Genomic DNA, 24,682 nt, shown 5'->3' with positions numbered 1-24,682 from the left:
GCCCCAGGCCAATTCAGACTATTCTTGTACCAATTTACCCACCTTTTTATATTGGTTAGTGAGAAGAGGTGGAGATCAAGTTTACTTTTTTTCTGCAGGAATAAGAACAGTGGTAGCTTCTGTATGTAAAATATTCATGAATTATTAGTGCTAATCAAATCTATAACCTTCAGATAATTGGACACAGGACAGTCAAAATCCAAGAATATGAGGAAATCTTAATAGCCCTACAAATAATGTTGCAACTTGCTTTGTTTTGTGGGAATTGGTAGGAAATGCAAGCATTATGGTAAGTAAGAAAATTGTCTCTGTTAACCTGCAATAGAATATCAACGTTTACTCGAAGGCCACTACAAGGATATATTTAGAAGACATTTATTGCAACTTAATTCTTTGTCTTGATCCAAAATGTCTTTATTCTGAGAAGCCACAAACTGCAGATGCTGAAAATCAAGAGAATCAGAAAATGCCTTAAAAGAAAGTCAGCAAGCCAGCCAGCATCTGGTTGATGAGGGAAATGCAGTCAATGCTTGAGGCTGATGGCCTTTGAATAAAAGATCATTGGCCTTAAGCATTAATGTTGCTTCTCTTTCTTAGGTGTTACCTGACATCAATATTTCCAGCATTGCCAATTGTCATTTATCATCACACCCAGGATTTTAAGACTTGGGAAGAGATCTTTACTTAGTGTTTGCAACAGGCCAACTCCAGCTGATTGGATGTCTATTCTAGCTGCTAGTATCTGGGCAAGACAAGGCACAAAATAGAGCCATGGAAGCTTCCATGCTAAGAAACATTACCTATGTACATGAGATTTTATCGGAATGAGATTAATTGGATTACTTTTGCAAAAATCCAATATAGACCGGACAAGCCAAATGGCTTCCTTCGGTACTATAACCATCCATCTGTGATGGAAAGCATTTGATTTTCAGTGGTCAATATCATTACTGCTTCATTTTTATTGGTAAGTACGAGGGAAACCTAACTCTAAGCCACCCACATCAAGTCATACTCTGGTTGAACTTAGAAACGGATCAATGCAATTCATCAGGTAAACACAAAAAGCTGGAGTAACTCAGCGGGACAGGCAGCATCTCTGGAGAGAAGGAATGGACGACGTTTTGGGTCGAGACCCTTCTTCAGACTGAGCTTCCCTTGCCGTGCCAATGACATCAATCTGAGTGTTCTCCAACCAGAAACCATGGATTGACCACGAGACCCACTCCACAGTGAAGACCAAGTCTGCGGTGTTCAGGTCCGATGATTCCAACCTGTATAGGAAATCTAGGTATGATCTTCATAAGGCCACCAGGATTGCCAAGAATCAATTCCAGACTAACCACACAGACACCCATCAATTGTGGCAAATTTCACATGCCATAGTAACAAAGTGAAATCTGGCGGAATCGCTGGCAACAACTCATCCCCGACGAGCTCAATGCATGTTATGCACATTTTAAACAGAAGGTCCCTGGAATGATGACACCCACCCTGACAGTCTCTGGTGCACCTATACTCACGGTCACTGTTGCAGATGTGAGATTGGCCTTCCTGAGAGCAACCCATGGAAAGTGACCAGACTGGCCGTGTTGTCGGATCTGGCAAAGACCAGCTGGCAGTAATATTTGTGAACATCATTAACCTCTTCGTATCACAACCTGAGGTTCCCAGCTGCTTTATCATCCTGGTCCTAAAGAAAAACAAGATGACTTGCCTTAAAATCATCATACACCAGCTGTGACACCCACCATCATGAAGTGCTTTGAGACGATGGCCATGGAACACATTGCCCTTCAGCCTTTTAGACAGCTTTGATCCACTGCAGTTTATCTTGTCACAACTGATCATGGCAAAGCCATCTCTGGTCCTATCCTATGCTCATTTCTTGAATATCTGGATAATAAGGGCTCCCAAGTCAGACTTCTATTTATTGATTATTGCAATTGACTATAGTCAGTGATGATGAAGTTGGCATGATTGCGCGCTTCAAGTTCGATGGTATAAATATCAAACAATTTGTTCTAGTCCAACCACATTGAAACTATGGCCAAGAACACACATCAATGCCTTTACTTACTCATATAACACATCTGTAACGACTCTTCTGAATTTCCACAGATGCACCATAGAAAGCATCTTATGCAGGTTCATCGCAGCTTGGTATGGCAATTGCTCTGCCCAAGACAGCAGGAAACTGCAGGCAGTTGTGAATACAGCCCATTTCATCACGGAAACCAGCTTTACCCCACCAATTCTGCTACCCATCGACTCATAGAAACGTAGAAAATAGGTGCAGGAGGAGGTCATTCAGCCCGCACCACTCCATCTATACTTGCTGCCTCGGGAAAAAAGCCAACCTAACCAAGATGCATTGGCACCACACTAATTCTCGATTCTCTCCTTTACCATTGGGCCAAAGGTACAGAAGGTTGAAAGCATACACCGCCAGATTCAAGACCAGCTTCTTCCCTGCTGTTGAATAGAAATTTCATTTACTACGGGTGAATTTCTGATATTCCAATTTACCTTGTTGCGGTCATTGCATTAAAAAAAAACTGCACTTTCTCTATTGCAATGCACTCGGTTTATTTTCTCATTTGCACCACCTGGTGTACTCGTATATGGTATGATTTGCCTGGATAGTACAAAAAACAGTTTTTCACCACATGTAACAATAATAATGAACCAAACCAAACCGTCTAATCGTATCTGATCTCCTTATTTCTCCACATTTATTCCTGTCTGTTAAACCTTGCATCAAAAGATCACTCAATCTTGGAATAGAAAATGTCACCTGGCTCTGAATCATCATCCCTTCTACACCCCTCGCAACCTTTCCGAATTTGGCGGAAAATTTCCGCTTCCTTATTTCATTTCCGCCATTCCGATTTCGCCTCACATTTTTCCGCAAAATAGTCGGTAATTGCAATTTGTCAATTCGGCTGCTGGAGGTCAAGTCAAGTCAAGTCAATTTTATTTGTATAGCACATTTAAAAACAACCCACGTTGACCAAAGTGCTGCACATCTGATTAGGAAAAAAAAAATGAAACATACAGTCGCTAGGGGTTCCGCGAGAAATCCCCCAGCCCTGGAAGTCTCCCTGAAAATGTGGCACCGAGGCTGGGCAAGGCAGCCAATCTCGACCTCATCGGGACTTCCAAGGCCAATTTGTCAATTTGGTTGCTAGGGGTTCTGCGAGAAATCCCCCAGCCCTCGAAGTCTCCCCGAAAATGTGGCACCTTGGCTGGCAATGCAGCCAAACTCGACCTCATCAGGACTTCCATGGCTGATCGGTGGGTTTAATTTACAACCTGCGGCCGGGGCTCTGGAACTCCAGCCCAGCTGGAGTCAGCACATCTATCCCCATTGACGACTTTCTTGGCCGACTGGATAAACCTGCAAAGCTCTGGAATCAAGAGTGCCAGAAAATCAGTGGTGGAACTGTAATGAGTAAATATTAAATTTAAGTGCAAGATTATATAACTATATTAATTAATTAATTAAGAATGGGGTAAAATATAAAACACAGCAGAAAAGCCAATTACTGCCTTTTTGGGCTGATTATCAATTAATGTGCAAATTTACGTCAACAAGTACTTCAGTATGCTCAGTCGAGTCGAGGCGGCACGGTAGCGCAGCGGTAGAGTTGCTGCTTTACAGCGAATGCAGCGCCGGAGACTCAGGTTCGATCCTGACTACGGGTGCTGCACTGTAAGGAGTTTGTACGTTCTCCCCGTGACCTGCGTGGGTTTTCTCCGAGATCTTCGGTTTCCTCCCACACTCCAAAGACGTACAGGTATGTAGGTTAATTGGCTGGGTAAATGTTTAAAAAAATTGTCCCTAGTGTGTGTAGGATAGTGTTAATAGTGTTAGTGTGCGGGGATCGCTGGGCGGCGCGGACTTGGTGGGCCGAAAAGGCCTGTTTCCGCGCTGTATATATATGATATAATATGATATACGTCAACTCTTTCTTCATAACTTAGTCATACATTTTATGACCATTGTTCTTTTATTCAATACCAAGAGAATTGGGATGTGTAAGGAAAAAGCAAAATAATTAATTTTTTTTAAACAATTTTTTCTTTGTGTTGCAAAAAGTATCTCTGTTCAATAACCTTTCTGTAAATACAGAATATACTCATGATAGGCCTGACATTGTACATGTAGTCCAAGAACTACAAACTGTTGGAAATACAGTTGTTTTTTAACACATGAATGTAGCGCAACGCGTACGCGCATTTGGTGTGTATACTTTTTTTTTGCTGAAAAGTTGCATTACGCGCCACATTATGAAATTTGATGTAAAATTCTGAATTTTGGACATCAAAATTATGAATTTGTAAAATCAAATGTTGGGAGGTCTGCTTCTATGTCAAGCTTCGCACTTCCATTACCCTTCGAGCTCAGGGAAAGGAGCCAAGTACCTACCAATCGTTAATATGCCAGAACGTTTAAGTTGTGGTATGCCTCTATTGGTATACCCCTATCAAGGGCAGCTTAACATTTCTGAGGTCTGATGCACAATATTGAACATTTCAATCTAGTTGACCAAGATTCTCCATCACAGATCTGTTATTTTGTGTTAGTTGAATTCCAACTCCCATGCAAAATGGCTGATATTCAACTGAACATTTTGATAAGCTGATGGAGAAACCTTGCAGTAATCTCTAAGATCCTTTTACTGTTCCATGGTTTGCTACTTTCTGGCAATGGCGACCCAGTTTTAGGAACTTTGTGGCTGATACCTTGAAATCTGAGTTATTCCTTTTAGGATGGGCAAATGTGAGAATTGTCCTGACCTGAAACGTCACCTTTACATGTTCTCCAGAGATTCTCCCTGACCCGCTGAGTTACTTCTGCACTTTGTGTCTTTTTTTGTGGGAAGTGTATACTTTGCATTGAAGAGTGGGTAAGGTTAGCTGTGAAATGTCGGTTATGCCTATTCCTTTTTCACCTGATGTTGGGTTCAACCAGGCTCATTTGCATTAGCAGATGGAAGTCGTAGGGAGATGTGAGCACAGGAAAATGGAGACTTTAGAGATATAAGCTCACATCTGAAAGATTCTTCCTATTCTCTGAATCCAGGTTATCCACTTGTCACTAACTTGAAGTTAACTCTATGTAAACCAATTGATTCTGGATGAATTGGTGTACAAAAGAAAATAAAATGCAATGTGCAATTCTTGAAGCTGCGGCTGACTTATTTGAATAATCTCCCAAGATGTTTGAACCCATAGAGAAGATGTAGCAGTAATTATCTCGGGAGCAAACTGACACTGAGCTGGGTAGATTGACCTTGCTAGCACGACAAAAACAATTTAGATTGTTATGAAAAAGTTCCAAATTTATTTTCCCTGCCTCTGCTCACTATCATGCACATGTTATATAATCAGTTCCTTCTAAAACAATAATTGGTGCAGAGCACAAAAGTGGTCATTAAAGGACACCTTGCCAAAAGATGTTTTCTATTTTCTGAACAATTACTCATTTTCCAATTCATTTAAAAGTAACCGTAATTTTTTAACTCTTCCATTCCGTTAAAGTAAATCCTGCGATCTGTGAAGGGGATTGGTAATGCTTCTCTGCAGAATTTTTATACCCATTACACCATGTGGACCTTTTCTTTACATTTGTATATAATCATACATTATAGGGGACGTGCCCCATGGACATAGAAAATTATAGATTATTTGTGTGAAGTAAGTATCACCAATTTCTCATGTGGTGTGATAGATGAAAACTCCATAATAAAAATTACTGTGTACAATTGAAGATAATTGCACCCTTTGGGCATCGTCAGGCTGAGAATTGCCATGTAACTGCAGCGTGGTATTAAGTGCACTGCGTTGCATTCCATATATTACAGTATGAACCAGCTAGGCTGAACGGTTGATTAACTCCAAGCGGACACTGATAATGGCAGTTTGTCTCCTATGATTGCATTAAGTAGTAAATGGTCAAACCTGTTATGAAGCATGAAGATTTTATGGTTTTTGAGCAGATCCTTCCTTCCCTTGATTTTAAATACTTGAGTCTTCATAAATCATAAAATACTTCCACTGTGAAAGACAAAAGGAGGTGTGCAGGCAGCATATTATTTAAAGCAGCAGTTTAAACCTTGACAATTAGTCTACGGGGGGGGGGGGGGTGGGGGGGGAAACATTTATAGTAACTGGGTTATAAATAAATGTGAATTGCTTCAGAGAATTTTTATCTTTCACCGCCCCACTCATTATTGTCCACAATTAGTTTGTTTTTGCGGCATATAAAAGGGGCTAAAAGTGCATTGCAGATCAATCAGCATCTGAAAGGGAAAAATGACATTTTGGCGATAACCTCTTAATGACAATTATAGAATGGCTTTTGCTTTCAACTGGGATGGGTTGCGTATTTCCAGTTTTTCCACATCTTTTTCACATCGCTGAATTGAAGCTTTCCCCCCTCACATATCTCATGCTCCTAAAATAATTTTGTTCTACATGCTTTAATTTCAATATATTGTATTTCAAATGGATTTGAATCTTTGGACTATATTTCATCCTGAATGATTCCCTTGTAGTGGTTCAGAATAATGAATTGGTTCATCAAAATGTATTTGTTTCTTCAATCTTGACATTTGATTTGGGAAGAATCCCATTTATCAGAAGTATTAGTTGTATTAGTATATAGACAGATCTTGTTTAAAAATGTTCTCTGAAGATGGTTTTTCTTCATTACTTTGCTCACTAAGATAAGGTCTTGGTGGATCATACTTGATCATATTTTCCACCCACGGTACTACTTGGGTCTTTTGACCCTGAAATCACAGTAGCTGGTTTTTACGAAAATAAAAATATTGCGGATGCTGAAAAGCTGAAATAAAAGAGTGTGCTGGAAAAATTAACTAGTTGGGTGTCAACTGTGCAGAGAAAATGCGAGTTAATGTTTCAGTCCAATGATATTTTCTTATGAACGAGTTCAATCTGTTTCTCCATGTGGACGGTGGGTTATTGGTACGGCTTCACAGCTCCAAGGACTCTGGCTCAGTCATGACTTGGGTGCTATTTTTGCACATTCTTTTCTTGAGCATGTGAGTTTCCCCCAAGTACTCTCCTTCCTTCACAAATCCCAGATACATGCTGCATGAATAATTGGCTGCTGTAGATGATCCCTTACTGCGAGCAAAATGAAACAAAGGTTAGTTGAGGGGCATATGTGAATGAAAATATATTGCGGGGGTTACAGGAAAATGGGGGAGGGGACAATGGGATGAATGCAATTGCTCCCCCGGAAGCCTGCGTGGATCTGATGGGTGAATGGCCATCTCCTATGATACATGTGTAATGTAGATGTTGCCTGCCCTATTGAGTCTCTGGTCCATTTTCACTATATAACACTAAACATTGTAATGTTATTCATTTACACTGAACAATATGTTTTATATGATAATTGAAAGGGATCACCATAAAGCTACTAAATGGATCTATGCACAAGTGTACCATGATGTAGAGACATTTTCAGTTGCTAGTTTTCCTACCGATTCTGGACGGGCTAAATTAATCAGGGTGCTTCCCAATGCTCAATCATGGAAGGCAGGATTTACCCAGATTTCCCACTTCCAATTGATTTCTAGAAGTTGACCAAAATTGTTCATTTTTAGGGATGTCCGAGGAGGGTTCACAAATACTCTAGTTTACTGCCAGTCTTAATCACGCGTTCAGAAAGGTCACTGATTGTCGCTGTCAGGTGATAGTTATCACAGTTTGCCTTTCGTTTTAAGTTCCTAATTCAATCATGCTGATTGATGGAAGGCCCAATCTGGGTGATGTCTGTATATCCCCTGAATATACAGAAGCTTAGTTTGTGACTGTTTTGGAATGTTTGATCTTATTTATGGATAATTTAATATGGGGGAAAAAAACTTAGTGTTCTAGTTCTGCTTTCAACCACATTTGTTTGGAAGAGTTGTCAGAGACGCAGAGTGGGTGCAGAAGATATTTAAAGAATGATGATGGGGTGATATGTACACTTTATTTTAAAAAAATGCAGGCTCTCTTCAACTTGAATAGAAAATGTTATAAAAAGAACTTGGGAGGAGGGAGGGGGTTAAAGATGCAAGATTTTGAAAATTGAACAGGTGCAAATCGGTCTTCTATTAAATCCTAACCAAAAGTATTTAAAATAATCAAACACAAGAAATATTTTTTCAAAGATATGCAGGAACCTTTTATTAGGTCCTCTAATAACCTTCCAGTGACAATGGTGGAAACAATTCAGCGTTCTCAAATATGAACATATATTTGGACATAATGTGGGTAGTTTGAAGAGGCAAAATAATGCCTTGTGGTTGTATAAATTAAACAAAACTGGGAATTCACTATAGCCACAGGCTATCAAGTATGAGGTTTGCAGCATTGTTGCAGATTTTAGAAACTTGGTTACTTTCAACCTTACTGATTCAGTTACATTGGTCAGAATGTCATATTGAAGCTAGTGGTGATTAGCGGGTTACCAAAATTGATACTATCTTGGCTGGAATTGCAAAATCATTACCAATTGGCCAAATCTCTTCAAAGCAATCGTATAAAAAAGATTTTTATTTCATATTTAGAAGCGTATTTTGTAAACTGACTTATTTGTTTAGAGATGCGGATAGTGACTCTTGCTTAAATATGTTTTGTGCGGTGTGTGGTTTGTTTACTGTGTTCCAAAACAGGCATATTGGCCTGAATGGATAGTATTGCAGTTTTTTTAATTTTTGCTTGGACCAACCGTGCCCTAAGTAATGATGTGCACCTGAAGGGGAATCACAGGTGTGCAATGTTAGCAGTTATTTAACTGCTCTATTTATAATATTGCATTGTTCTACTATTCTCTGTCATGCAGTGCTCTAGCATATCTAGTGATGGTTATCCATCAGCCTCTGGTAGCTGTAATAAAGACAAATTGAATTAATAATTGCTTTTTAAATGCCAAAATGATTAAGACAAGCTGCCTAAACTCCTTATGTACTTTAGGGATTTCACAAGTATGCAAACTATAATATTATAGTGGTATAGATTAATCAGCAAAATCATGTGTATTTCACTGTTGTTTTCTTCACAACAAATAATACAACAGCTCAATAAAATTATGTAATTTCTGTATATTAAGAAAAGTGGAATGATTAAAGAGAAAATAGTGCACAGGTGATTAATCTGTGGTTCTGCAGCTTATCATATCTGGTACTTTTCAATATACTTGTGTGATTTGCTGGGGAAGAGATACGATTAATACAAGAACTCGTCGTGCATTTAATTTGCCTTGCAGGTTTGAAATGCAAATACTTTGAAGCATAAAATATCGTATCAGTAAGTTTAACAGTGGTGTGCAACATAGTGTTTTTCAGACATTGGACTCAAAAAAGCATTCCATGATTTTTTTCTGTAATTTCCTTAATGTTTCTTCACACTGTACAAATGTTAAAAACTCAATGATTTTTATTATATATTGTTCATAACCTGCATTGCAGTCATATAAACTAACAAAATGTACGGATTAATGTACTGCTAAATCCTGTATCAAAAGGGCCAAGTGGCATATGGTCTCCATTGATTGATTGTATTTAATTTTAGATATTAAAAGTATAACATTGCGTGGAATAATATTGTTATGCTAGTTTTCTAAAATCTCAGGCAGCAAGATTGGGCAGAGCGTAGGTGTTATCATCAGATTAAACTGTGTTTGGGGTTTTTACAAGTATAAAAATGATCTTGTAATGAAGGCTGAAGTGTAGGGGCCACTTAAGCAAGGGGAGGGTTTTCTTTGTAAATAATAGATCAAGAGCACCAACACTCTCGCTTAATGGATTCGTGTGCGGCATCAGCTTCAAGGACAGAGCATGATGCAGAACCACAACCGCAAATACTGGTAATCAGCAGCTTGTGGTTACTGTTTGCTGGTTCTGGTCAATGAACAAATTGGTATTTACACGACAATTTAAAAAATAAAAAATTGGTCTCATTACTCCAAATACTGGTGTAAATTGTATGAAAATTTAGTAACAAAAAAACTGCAGCATATTGGATTAATAACTTCACCCAAACAGGTTCAGAAACCTTCACATTTTTAACTTAACAAAGAAAGCAAGTGAAAATAGGAACTCGAATGTTGATGTTTGGTGCTTTATAGCATGGCTGTGGTAATATATTAGGATTCTGTACAGCGGTGGTTCGGCTGCAAGGTTAGGCAGATTACGAATATTTTTAGAAAAGATAGCTGTATGTTAAAGTATTGGAAAATCTTTGAAGATTCTTTCTCTCTTCCTGCCCCAAATATATTCAGGCTGATTATTGTCCAGGATGTTCTAAGGCAATGTTTGAAAGCACTTGTAACTCCTTTAGCCTCTTTATCTGGAGCATTCTCATTTTATTTTTAAGGGACCATAGAACGTGCAGACAGTAATAAAACATAGAATAAATTATCCAGTGGTATTAGTTTTTAAATATGACAGAACCTCCAAATATCATCCACTTGAGCCACTTTGAGCAGTGATTTTTTTTTGTTGCAATTCTCAGAACACAGGTGCCTGTTCTGTCAGTTAATAAGACTTGGTGAATTCTCATGCAAGTTTTTCCAAACTGAAAGTAACATGTTGAATAAATTGGAATGATTTTTAAGTACTTTATTTCAGTGAAGATCTACATTTACACTCGTCCTTTGCGAGGAGGTGTGGCAGATTTTTTGTGTTAATGCAAACTAATGTAATTACTTAATTAGCTTTATTATCTCTTGTAATTATAGATACTTCTACAATTGAAATTTTAACTCTGGGATGCATTGAGTAACATTTAGTAGAAATTATTGGGTCTTTTAAAATAATTTATTAAATTAGCACTAACGCTGTAGAGGAAGGGTCTTGGATTTCTTTAAAACGCTGAATAAATTGTTTTTGCCTGACACTCAATTACACAGCTTGCAAGTCTTTAAAAGCAGATCTATGTTTCATGTGGAAATATCTACCGCAGTTGTTGGAATGAGCGCAGCCATCCTCATGTTACTGTATTTTGCTCCCACCTCCAATACAAACAAAATAGCAAGGAATACCAAGGCTAGGTTCTAGCATGCACTAAAAGAAATTAATACAATACCAATGGAATGTGTTTACAAGAGCTTTTGCGGTTGGAATCGAGCACCCTTTCTGCTATTGCCCTATATTTTGAGCTGAAAAATGTGTATTTGTGAGTCAACGTTATCTGATATTAAATATAAATTCTTAATTATAATTTACAATATGTATTTGGTTACGGCCAGATAAATCAATATATTTGTAGCAATGGTCGAGACACAAATTTCATTCACGACTTGCCACTCTGCTATCCCAGTCAGCGTGGAGAGAGCCCTGTATTAGCTGTGTCTCACAGTGTTACCGATCTTCGGCATTATGGCAGGTATTGTTCAGTGCTGGAAAGCAGAATCTTGACAGCTAATTGATAATCCTGCCATCAGCTGTTTAGACATTTTTCCTTTGTGACATTGGAAAAAAGACAGGAAAGAGAATAGGAAGCTCGTAAATAATGTCAGAAGATCAAGAAATCAATGGCCAGAGGAAAGTGATCTGTTTATTTGGTGTAGCTGCTCTTTTCTGTTCACATTAATTCCGAGCAATGGTCTTCAGCAGCCACTAAATTTGCTTTTATTCACTCCCGAGGAGATGAAATACAACCATGAAAGCCTTCTCATAAAGCAGGCATATCAACAGAAATAGCTTTTGCATAGGTATTGTAAGACAAGGTTTTCCGCATTACTGTTTTTGATAAAGCCAGTTATCCAGTGAAATGGTCTCCTGGACAAAACGTAAAAGTTTATAATTTCTGTCTTGTTTTGATGGATGAAGTGATCTAGTAACTTAAATTTAGAAAAGTTAGGCCAATAAACTGCAGAAATATTGCCATAAATCAGAATGGTGGCATTTATTTCATGTTTCTACATACAAGCTAATACATTATGAATACAGCTGAACCCACCTAATTCAACTTCTCTCCAAGTTGCATAGCTGATGCTGAAATTGGGCACGTTTCTTCATGTTGTATTTGAAAATGGCACAATAGATATAGGATTAAAAAAACAAACAATTTCTGGACATTTCTGGATGATAAATTTAATTTTCTTTGCTATTTGGAAGTCTCCTTTGAAAATGAATTGGTAATGAATGCATTCAGTACTGCAGAATAGATTTACCCTCTATTTCAAATCGTTGACGTTATCGGGCCCTGTCATTTGTTCCTTCCTATTTTCTAGCTGCTAATTGATGTTTTTGATGTTGGCAAGAAAATTGAAGAAAATGTCATGTGTGAACCAGAGCGGAAGTTAATAAGATTGACTTCGTTGACGGAATATACAATGAGCGAAGAGACTGCATAATGGGACCGCTGCGAATTTGTGTCCTCTCTTTAGAGCTGAAAATTGACACCTCATGCTAGGCTGCAGTCGAGAACGAAAAATTGAACATTTGCGAAGATTCTTAATCTCATCTTTTCAATTCCCGCTCCCAACCCCTTGCTCTGCTGTATGGAGCTTATTTAGTTGCATAAGCAGCTGCCGATCCAAGATCTACTGCCTTGGTCAGCGAAAGCCTGGCGCTCAGTCTCCCAGGGCTGACCAACAATGCCTATTTTTAATGGTGTTTTGAGTTTGAAAGCAAAGAGTCTTAAAAAGGTTAGATTAAGATGCCTCTTAAAGAGAGGTATAGTGATATCAAGCAGGGTCATTGCATATCCATTGATGAATGGAAAAAAACCCTCAAACTTTAATCCCGCAGAATGGAACAAATAGCAACATGGCGCCTACTTGAGTCCTTTGTTTTAAAACTGGCAAAAAGCCGAGAATATTTAAAATTTCCCCCACTTAAAACAGAAATCTTCCAGCTGCGCTTGTTGCATTAATACCCGGTATCCTACACGTACGTTTAGAAACGATGGTCTTTTGTTCTGACAATTTTGAAATTCGACAGAAGAATGCATTTTGGAATTGCGCGTTTAATTACCAAATGGATTAGTTGGGCGAGGTTTGCTGGTTCTGTTTTCATGGTCTTCGGGGAAATGCGCTAAAGCCTTATAGCCCTTAGCGCTTTTTATTTGAAGCCGCTGCACAAAACGGGTCCTCGGCTACTGCTCGCCTCTCAAGGATATTCGAAGACCGACATTATTCAGAGACTAGCCAATTAATTCCGCGGGCTGTGATCAGTTAGAGCTTCCTTTCCCTTTCTGCCATTTGAAATGCTAACACAATGAAAATTTTTCTCTTGGTACATGTCCCTGGGCAAAGCCACCGCCGCAGGCTCCAGGAAAAGTCCTGAGAATCTCATTGACTGATGAGAGCAAGAAAGGTTGCGATACGTGATTTACAATCCAAGTGTTTTTTTGACTCGCATAACAAACTGGACCTAATGTATGTATTTAGGACATTTCTTTTCCATGAACATGTATCATAGTTGGTGTAGGTCTGGCCATCCATATTCTTAAATATTTTTTTGGTAGTGAGGTGCTACATAACTCATGAGCTCCTTATGGTCTCAAGAACCGATCCCTGAGGATGCTGATGTGTCATTGAACCTGGAAGAATACTCTCTGGCCAAAAAGTCCCCTACACATCATCTCTGGCATCCTATGTTGTTATGTCTATGTTCTGTTTAACGTTACAGAAGAGGAATCCTTGAGTATAATGATATGCACCATTAATTGGTTTTCGTTGAAATGGATCATTTTCACTGTTTAGTAATGTCCTGCTTTTCTAATAATTTGGCTGTCTAAAGAGGAGCTTTCTTTAGCATATAACCATCCCTGAAAAAAGGAAGCCAGGTGATGATTGTAGAATGACAAGTTGTACTGCAGCAGAAATTGGATTGTTCTCCCAAATTGTTAGTAAAAGATGCTGCCTGAGATCGGTATCTAGTTCTGTAGCTGTCTGCAAAGAATAACGCAGGTGGCCCCCTATGGCTGACTTTTCCTGACAAGATGCCATTAGAAATAGTAGTCCCGTTGATCAATTCAGTCGACATGACAGATTTGCCGTAAGGCCAAGCTCTTTGAGTAGGGCACTCTGTTTTTCCCCCTTCTTTTTCTTTGCACTAATTGGTGAAAAGGATCTCTGAGCTGGTGGCCCAGGAAACTTTCTGAACACGTCTTAATGGAGTGTTGACTTCATTAGAATTGTAAGTGGGACCCCAGCAGCTAGTACAAAAAGTTAATTTGTTCTTGAATTGTATTGTAGATGATTTCATTAGTGAACAGTGTTTTGGTGAGAACTGTCTAAAGGAGAGAACTGGGATTTTTTTTTTTGCAGTAAATTTGCATGAGCCTTTTTCTAGAATTTGATGGCAAAATCATGGTGGACTCTTGCAGTTGATTTTTAGTTGTTTATAGTAACATGATATTTCTCATTATCAGTTGATGTGTTCTGTACGCACATAAATTGTCACTTTGGCTGAATACATTTAAAAATAAATGTTGACTTTGAAAGCTGATATATGTGTCCTCTCCTCCAACTTAAACAATTGCCGTGGTTAAAATTAATAATTGATAGAGTGTAATAGATTTTGTTAAAAAAATATGAATTAATTTGTCTTTTTGCAAACATGCAAAAAATTTAATTTCCAATCTGCTGTTTACCCATTTCTTGATTTTCCAAGTTGGCATGTGGTGTGTTGTGTGTCCAAGAAATAATTGTTCCTAATAGATGATCTAGGAACTAATTTATGAGTAATTTAATCATGCAGAGTTTTGTATTTCAATTGTTATCATAAAAATAATTTCCTGGTCTAATGAAGTAGCTTCCTCCTTCAATCTTTATATTTCGTATTTCGTACCCTTTCTGCTGCACGTTGCTGTTCTGTTATGAGTGCTATTGATGATTATTTTTAAAATTTCTTTTAGTCCTTTGGTTATTTTATTAAAAAGCTTTGAATAATAATTCAGTATTCTGTATTTCAATAAATCCATGAAATAATGTACAATTTTTTTTGTGGCACTGTTCTGTAAATATTAATGGATAATCCCTAACACACAAATTTAAGGATGTGTGCAAAAACTAGTTATCACCTAGATGATAAAGTAGCAAATGTTAGAAAGAGCAGAAGAATGTGCACTGTTCACATAAAAAAAATTCTGATTCCTATGGTGCAGGCATTAATAAAGGTGAAATTGGTTTTGTTTGACATGTTTAAATGATGCTGTTTGTCTGGACAGATTAAGATATTAGTTTAGAATTAGTTGTTTGCTAAAATATGCACTATTAACATTATCAAGCTGTCTGTTGGTATAAAAAATCAGACCTGACGAATGTGAAAAGCAGCGCATCGAGAACTGGGCTTTAAACCCTCTGCGGATCGTAAAAAGGATCAAAGCAACTTGTTTCATGTGTCTGTGCAAGACTTTGAAGTCTTCACTGCACCTACAGCACTGATTTCATCAAGTTCACTAGTGTCTTAATAGCAGATCAATAACTTTCAAAGTCTGAGTTAATTTGATACTAGGGTTGATGTGATCGTGCTGCGTAAGTAGAGGTAGCGGGAGATGTCTGCCGTAAATGTTCTGTCAGGCAAGTGCTTTCTGCACCCACTGCTACAGAGTCTGCAGCCTGTAGCTTCACTTGGTTCGAAAGCCTCAAATCTGGCAGAGTTCCCAAACGTTCTCCACTGTCGCTTATGCACTATCCACCCCACTCCCGCCCTCCCATTCTCAAGAGCGCGCAGTGTAAAAAAGTAATTTGTCGAAAGACGAGTAAAATGCAACAGATCGTTCAGGACGCGCGGTTGAAATTGACAGTAGAAGTAACTGGCCAGAGAAATGGACACATCCTCGTGTTAGCGGACTTTAGTTTCAAGCAAGGGAGGGTAGAGAGAACAGTGTGAAAGAAAAGGACATATGCACGGGAAGAGAAATTTAAAAAGCTGAAAGAAGTGTTTTCAGAAGATTTGCCATCTGCATATGGAGCTGGAGGGCTGTTGCAAAGGGGTCAGGCTGGCTCATCAGAGGACAAAACTCCAATTTAGAATGTTCATCTAACGATTGCTAATGGTATTAGAAGCAGCCAGTGGGGTGGTCGGTCAGCAGCAGATTAGTTTAGTAACCATAGTTGCTTGACCCAGACACCCTCGTTTCACTGGTCAGATCGCATTAACCGTTGCATCTGTCACTTTTCTGTGGGATTTTTTTCCTTTAATTTCTCCTTCTCCCTTCCGCTCCTCCCCAGCCTTAAATCACCTTTTAAGTAAAATAGCTTTAAAAAGGTTTAAAATTGCAGAGAAAAGGGGAATGAGCCTTGTGTGCAGGGATATGACCGGCGGACCAGTGCTTGCCCGTTTCTGGTGCATCAAGTTTATGCTCGAAGGGTGGCTGAGAAATTTAAACATTTTAGGTTTGCAATTCAATTGACTATAGACCAGGCTTCCTCCTTTAATGCCGCATCCAAACTTTTCTCTTATTTCTCGTCATGAATCCTGCATTAGCGGCATGGATGTTTTCCACAGCTTATTTTTTAATGTATGTATGAATTGATCACAAATTAACTACAATACGTGGAACCAAACCTTGGAGGTAGTGAGAGAGAGTAAATATGAGTGAACATCAAATTATATTTATTGTACATTTTGTAAATTTATAAGAAAGACAGGGCATGTCTTTAAACACAGGGAATTTGGTATGCTTTCTCTCTTGCGTGCAAGAGAACTTAGTTGATCCAAGTTGCTTTTTGTCGATTTCATGGTTTCCCCCAAATTCCCACATAAATTGGCAATGTCAAAGATGCTCAGGATGTGGGCAGAGAATCTCAATTATATTTTTTGTCCTTCATATGTTCAAAAAAATTTTTTGCGTCCTATATATTACGGTGTACCATAAGAATGTGTACACAGATTCTATTCTGCTTTTTTTGCAAAGTGTTTTTTATGTAGTTTATGCAGATGCGAGTGAGAGAATAATTATGATTGTCCATTGCTTTTAAGGAAGTGTTGATCATAATATTTGTGTAGGAATTATTTAGGATCCTGTCTTTGAGTTGATGTTGTTAAGATGTAAGATAGAGACAATTATCCCAAGTGGGTTATAACAGTGCATTCCTTATTCAAATGATGCATATTTGGGAAGAAAGATTCTTTCTTCATTCCAGAAAGCTCTGAAGAAAAATTTGAGACAGCTGTCGAAAAAGATATGCGATTCTTTTAATTTTTATCAGCCACCTTGCTGCATTTGTAAGTTCGACTTATACATCTTGTTTGCTTTTTCTTCATACTTAATAGCCTTCACTTCATTAAAAGTGTATTAATCTGACTGTTAGTCCCCAGGGGGAACCCATAAGATGTTTTCTTTTGTCTCTTTTTTTTTTAGATTGCAAAAAAAAAAAAATCTAGCAGATTTGGACCCTGTCAGTCAGAAATAATTGTGTTCTTAATCTTGTCCCTGATGGATGGCTCGGAGTTCAGCATCAGGCCAGCTCCAATGACAAATACAGTATTAATATTCATTAACTGCTTTGACAATGCTAATTTTGATGCAGTAGTAAAGGCCCTTCCAAAGTTAGCGGCCAAAGCATCAGAGCTGTAGAAGGTGGCAAGATAATTTGTGCTGGTTTGCTGAGCTGCAGCTTTCAAAGTAAACCAAAGCTAGGTAAAAAGTTCTGAAGTATTGTGAGGCAAGGCTGCGGAAGTAATACGATCACAGTCCGCCAAAAAATTTGACACCTCCGATGAAGCTTGTTTGACTGAAATTTTAACCAAGTTGTAACAAAAAAAAGCATAACATGGTAAGTCAGCGCATTTTTTTGATTTTGTTTAATCTTTTGATCTTTTCAATTATCACCATTTGAAGATCAATAGTCATTTTTCCCCTAGTATTCTTTAAAGGCGCTCAGCGGTGTCATTCTGCGTGTGTTCGTAACGCAGGCTTCAAAAGTGGGCAGTGAAGCTTTATGGAGCCGCTTGCCACATTCGACAGTTGTAAGCATTAAGCGTACAGATATTCTTCGTACGTTAAATTTAAAAAAAAGTAAAAACTGGGATTCAACATGCGAAAATTATTGCATAATTTTGGCATTTCCCGACGAGCGTGTTTATCTGTGCTGGATATGTGGGGAAAATAAAAGGTAGGTTAGCTTTTATACTATGGGGAGGAGGAGTGAAGGGCGCAAATCTGTTTTTTTTGTCTGCGGCTTCAAAATACCAGTCAATTTAACATTATGGGAGGCTGCAACTGGTTTTAATGTTGCCAAGTAAGCAAGCGACAGTTGATCTTTTGTTCTTTTCCAAACTGTTAAGGGTGCTGTTTGGGGCTGCTTCTGATCAAATGAGCGTTGCCATCTCATTATCTCTTTCCCGTGAAGCAAGGTAATTCACTGAATAGACCTGAACTTGAGCATCTTTTCTTGGAGAGCTGGAGTTGGATGCAGTCGCTCCAAGCCCCCTATCTCAGCAGCATCTTGGCTGTAAGTGGCTCAGGTAGAGTGCTGCCCTCCAGTGGATCTGCCTACATCATCATGAAGAGCTGGCTGATTTGCACTGTAGCACGGGAGCGGCAGCATGCTTGAATTCAGGCCGTGTGAAGCATCGTAATTTGAGTAGGTGTCAATGGTAAGTTAGAACAATTTAAGGAGGCCTGAATGTTGAGGTTTGAGAAGCGATGTTTAAGACAAACAAATATGGTGACTTGTAGATGCTATTGTTTTGCTGTGTTTCATTTTTATTACATTTTTTTTTTAAAGCAAAACTTTTTTAAAAAACTGTTGAGCGAAGGAAGTATTTAAATTTTATTTTACTTGATGCAATGGCTGAAGTTGAATTTGCATTCCCTCTTTCCCACAGTTTCTCTGCCTTTCCCTCTACATTCCACCCCCCCTCGAATGGTCGCTCCTCCCCACCCCTCAGTCGTTGCAAGGTAAACATGCGAGCTGAAAAGGTTTGGTATTTTAAGTGTTCACCTTCCGTCGCCTGTGTGGCGAGCCTTCTTTTTCTTCTCACATCCTCCAATCCCAAAGAAAGCTGTGTTGAAGTTGCCCATCCTTTCTGCCGCACTTGGTGCACATTGTGCTAAATGATTAGTAACTGTCCATCATCAGCAACCAAACTCCCAGTTTACTTAAGAAATTGCACGTGTGACAAAGGAAGCTGCTGGAGTGTGGTGGCCACCGTGAATAGAGGGAGGGAATGTAATTAGCTGCCTCGTTGTTGGGCTTTTTACATGTCAAACTGCAGCCTCATTGCCTTTGTTAGTGCCTGTATTGCACCATATAAAGGGAATTCAAAGGTTTTGTTTTGGTATTAAGGCCTTAAAGATTTCTGGCCGACACTTTGCACGCGAAAGCCAGATTAGTGTGGAACGCTAAATAAAGAGGAAAAAACTGCACACCGTTTTGATTCACCAGGTCTTGGGTCCTGTCACTTTCCTTGCCCAACGCAGATAGCAGAAGAAAGCTTGTTAAGTCTCCCGTGGTACTCCCTGGATGAGTTTAAAATGTGTGCGTGAAGTTTGGTTTTCACAACTGGAGGGGGGTTATTTTGAAACCCTTGTTCTGGGCTGGAGAAGCAGGGACTGGTGTCGGATGCTGTCTGCCACCTGTATTCAGATGGTGCGCAGTGGGTTAATGGGAATGTTTCATTACTTTTGCTTTTATTGTGAAAAAACATTAACTTGGAACATTTGAGCTGCCTCTCCCCTCACACACCTTCCCCATAATTTTAAAGATGGAGTGGGTTTTGTTTTGAGGATGCAATTAGCGATGGGAAGCAGTATGTAAAGAGCAGGTCAGAAAGAGAATCCTTACAATACAAAACCGCTCTTGTATATTGTATGTAGCTGAGGTCAGCGAAGAGAAGCTGCAGTGAGGTCTAGTGCTTTGCCTTTTATCCTTTTTGCTTTTACTACCATAATAAAAAAAACCTGCTGGGATTCATGGCAAGCCCTCACAGGTGTCTGTTTTTATATGTATTTGTATATCTCCGTATGTGTGTGTGTGTGCGTGTGTGCATGATATATTATATGTATATATTTGTGTCACTGTGACAAGAAATAGAGCTTTCTCACAGCTCTACCCCCAGAACGTCAGCGTGAGGGATTTGACATCCCCACAGATGTGACTGCATGCTACAGTTTGTTGATCATGCTCCCTTAACCACTGCTTGTCTCTTCCCCCCCTGCTCTTATTGATACCTTTCCATATGGAATTGCAGAATTGTCATTTTGGTAATCCTGGGAGAGTTGTAGGCTTTGAAAAGAAAATAAATAGTACGCAAGAGGTTATACCCGTGTGTGCGGTCTTGCTCATTCCTAAGTGAGCATTTTGATGCAGTGATCTGTTTCCGTTTGTGTCCTAAATTTTGGTCCCTGCTGTACAGCAGGTACAGGATTGCACCCGGACTAAGATGCAACCAACGGCAAACTTGAATGAGGATGTTGGTTCTAAAAACACCAGGCCACAGAACTGGGAAGCTCTTGATCTTTTGAGACATCTTTTTTTAGTACTTTAAAAAAAAAGACGCTAAAAAACCAGGAAGAAACAAAAGCGCAGTCGGCACCAAGGCAAGAGAGAAAGGGGGGGAAAGTTGTAGAGGTTAAGAGACAACAGAAGACAAAGCGGCATGTACCCGAGGGATGCAATTTTGCTGGGAATGGAAGAAGGGAACAATAAAGGAGGAACGTTAGCCTCTGGGCTCCCCTTATTCCATCAGTTTGGTTGCTGGCACCTCAATCTAAACAGCTGGGTAAGTTTCTGTATGCTACAGTGCACGGTTATATTTTATTTCACCCGATGGGCTTCTGATAAGGCCAGTCACTGTGGTTAAGAGGTGGTCAGCTTAGATAGCGACCTTCTATCCAACACTTGAAACTATGACCTTTGTAACGTTGCTTTCATAAGAATTTCTTCTGTGAAGACGGAACAAAAAAAAGAAGAAAAAAACAATTGTAGGCAACATAACATTGGGTTTGCATTAGGAAAGTTGTTTTAACCATCTCGATGCTGATCTTTTTCTTGATAGCTGTCTAGTTTCAGATGTTTTGCAGATTTTCGTGCAAAATTTACATTTTAGGATCCTAATTAATTCTGACATTCCACTGTCATGCTTCCAATTAGTTAAATTGTACTTATAAAATTGATTTGAAATATACTCGTATGGTTTGAGAGAGCTTCTTAATGTGGTTCAATTGTCAAAGCTGTTTTCGATGCAACAGTATGTAAATCATGAATAAAACCAAATGTGAGAGACCTTATTCCTTTTACTATCTAAACGACATTTTGAGAGGGATGGCTTTCTTAATTAACTCTTTGCAAATTGGAGACATGAGTTGGATCGTGAAAAATAAAATACTTTTCATTTTTAAGTGCTTTACATTTTCCAGTCGCAGAACGCAGCTAAAACACTATGGCGTAATTGCTCCCTTTTAGACTGATACAGAGTCTGTGATCCTCTTCAAAATTGCACAGATACTGAAGGTTTGAACAGAAAAAGAATAGTTTAAATAAATTATTAGAAGCAGGGCGCACCACAGATGTAATGCGTATTTGAAGAATCATAGAAAGCAAGTTGTTTTTTCCAATGTTTTTGTGTTCATTTCGATCCTTGTGAGACATTGCTTAATATTATTTAATTTTAAAATAAGAGTATGTCCAGAGCATTTTCGAAGCTTTCTTTTGAGTTTGTAGGAAAACCTCATTTTTGAGGTTTTGGTGGTGTGTGTTACTGTTCTGTGGGGTTGTAAAAAAAATCTTCCATTCAATGATATTTTAGAACATACCCAAACACTGGCTTAGGTTTGGTAATGTGTTCTCCTTCGATTAAAAACAAACCTAATTTATTTTTTTCAAATGTAAATACATTGAGGTGTGTGTGAGTGTATATATATATATATATATATATATATTATATGTGTGTGTGTCTGTGTGTATGTATTTCCCTGCTGTGGGCTGTCTTTTTCCTGCAATGAACAAAAATTAGTGCCAGATGTTTTGAACATACCACCAGAACAAATAAAATGAGCATTTTAAGGCTGAAATGTTATATTTTTTCCCCTGATAAATGTTCAGTGTACTTCGGCGCCCACCCACTCCCAATGTATTTAAGCCACAAAACACTTTTATATTCTGATTGTATTTCACGTTAATGGCATTGATGGTATTGACTATCATTTGAATAACAATTGCACTGATGTGAAGTCCACAGCGGGACTTTTTACAGTAAATGTTAAGCAGCCGTGTGAATTGGTTTGAGTATCAATTATATATGTTGGTACTTGTTGGTGTCCAAAGTAGGAGAGACAAGTCAGCATTTTTGAGATTGTATGAATTTGCCTCAGTAGGGACATGAACTAAAAATTTTAACCACATCAAATTTTGTGTTTATTATAACAAAACCAACATCCATCTTGTGGTTTTAATTTTCCCTGCAAAGTGTTTGTGTTTTTGCACCAATTGTTTTCCCCACCTGCAATTATGTTGAAATCTGGGAATAAATTATTTTTAATCCGCAAACATACACCCACGAAACCATCTTGATATTTGCGAGGGGGCATTTGCGTGCTGATTTTAATCCCAATTTTTGGGATTACTTTGATGGCAAGAATAATAGTTTATAGGAATGTTTTTTAAGCTCATTCTTGCTAATCTGAAATGGCTCCATGACCGAGATTGAAGAGAGGGACGGATGTCGTAGGTAGCAGTTTCACCATTTTAACCTCGATCGCGGCTGATCAGGCTTCACCTTGACTTTGGTGTATGCGTTTCTGACAAATATTAGGAAATAATTCAGAAATCTCCTCTTGTAAGGCAAAACCTGTTAAAGATCAATTAATGCCTTGGTTTCTGATGCTTCCAATATGCAATTGATTGCCACTCAAGATTTCTTGGTAATAGTTGGGCAAAGGAAACATTTTGTTCTCTGTGCGGGTGTTCCCATTAAGAGGGCTCAATTATATTTTGTTGCTTAATCACTCAATATGGTAATTCTGCTGATTGAAGCTACATTAATGTTACTAAGTGCTCTAGGCAAAATGATGGGCACAAAGGTGCTCTAGTCATTTTCCATATGTTTTGAAAGCCATGAAAATGCAATCTTTTTTAAAAAAAGTAATCCTTTATTGACAATGTACAAAATTGTCTTATGGTCCTCTTTTCTGTTCCTCACTTTTTTTTCTACTCACACGCGAATACTTTTTAGTTTATACTGAAATGAATACTTGGATTTGAGCTTTGCTGCTGCTATTTATCAGGTCACATGCTTGGCAGATGTCTTGTTCTGCTGGAATTTGTCAACCTGAAACACCAATCGATCATAGCTTGTCAGTTAACTTTCCTTTAACTACTTGTCCAGTCTGGCACATACGTCCTACACAGAGTTCAGTCATTGTACTGCAGACTCTGTGAAACTCTCTTGTATGTTCGACTGAATTGCTGTAAGTGCAAATTGATTTTTCTTTTGCTGAAAAGATTGATGTTCAAGGCTCCTCTCAATAAGCATACATGCATTGTAAGAAATGCTAACTGCTTTGTAAACCACAACCTTTTTGCCCTCAAGCTCATTGTTATCAAATGGAAATAAACCAACGACCATCTAAATAACTGCACTGTAAATAAAATTATGTGCTTTTGACAACAGCCCAGAATAACTCAATGTGTGAATTAATTCTTAAGATTTGTTCAACACTTATCAAGTACTAAATAACATGTTAAAATGCAGCATGTGGCTAATTTCAAAGCTAACTCGGGCAAGTAACTAGGAATTTTGTTAAGACAAATATCAATTGACTAACTAAAGACAGCCAAAAATAAATTAAATATTTTAAATATGGGTTTACGTTAACAAGCTGCATGATTCTGATATAATCATAAAATTCTGATATTGTGTCTCCTAACAGAGGAGACTGACGAGCATTAATTTCTGAAATTGTGTCCTATTTTTGATACGACTTCAACATCTGTGTAAAATGAGAAGAATTACTTAGAGCAATTGGGGATAAAGGACTCCTTTCAGTAAGTCACCGTGTGTGCAATGGAATGCTTGCTGCTGCTAGCATAACTCAAATATTCTCAAGCATTATTTAATGTACTATAACGTGACATGTTAATCCATCGTTTTTTGTCAGTCTCCTTCATTTTCTTTTAGGCTTTTGTTCCCTGGTTATTTACACAATAGCCTGCAATATTTTGTTTTACGAGTAGCAATCGCATCTTTAATTGTAACGCAACACGCCCTTATCATCTAGCTCAGTTAGCGATTTTATTGTCCCGACAAGTTATTATCCCGCCAGTTACTATGGGTTCATTAGGGAATCTTCCAAACAATGATGATTTTTAAAATACAACAATTTTAAATTGCTTCCAGTATTTTTATCCCCATATTCAGGGAGTAATGGAAAGAAATGAGTTTGAAATAAGTAGTTTATGATTTATGTAATTGCCCTTTTGAAAGGTTGACTGCACTGGACTGCACTTGGGAAAGTTTTGAGAAATGCTGGGGTGTTAACTGAGAATGTAACCGCAAGGGTAGCCGTTGTACTGAAACTCAAATCTTTTGGTGACCAAAATATGCTAGGAAGTGGTATAATTGAGCAATTAACAGTTAACTTTAAATGCATTTAATAGTAGTAGTTCCCCTCTGCATTCCTCCAGAGGATAGCAGGCCCCAGAACATGATTTTTGTTTGGTTTTGCTTATACAATTGCAACAATTGGGTGGCCA

General features: G+C 38.4%; 1 protein-coding gene across 23 annotated transcripts in view; it reads left to right on the top strand.

The window, feature by feature from the left end:
- The window catches only part of tcf7l2 (transcription factor 7 like 2), a 162,612-nt gene that overhangs the window by 98,890 nt on the left and 39,040 nt on the right, over window positions 1-24,682 (top strand). Inside the window, exon 1 of one of the 23 annotated variants that reach the window (XM_078413484.1) lies at window positions 20,290-20,711. The exons of 21 other annotated variants lie outside the window; for them this stretch is intronic. In XM_078413484.1, coding sequence (XP_078269610.1) covers window positions 20,589-20,711 — 123 coding nt within the window. In that variant the 5' untranslated portion in view covers window positions 20,290-20,588. Of the gene's footprint in view, window positions 1-20,289; window positions 20,712-24,682 lie in introns of those variants that run through there. One more of the 23 variants, XM_078413482.1, reaches the window with a different exon arrangement.

Source organism: Rhinoraja longicauda, chromosome 16 (genome assembly GCF_053455715.1).
Source record: "Rhinoraja longicauda isolate Sanriku21f chromosome 16, sRhiLon1.1, whole genome shotgun sequence".
Lineage (NCBI taxonomy): Eukaryota > Metazoa > Chordata > Chondrichthyes > Rajiformes > Arhynchobatidae > Rhinoraja > Rhinoraja longicauda.
This window is presented reverse-complemented; position numbering and strand designations above follow the sequence as displayed.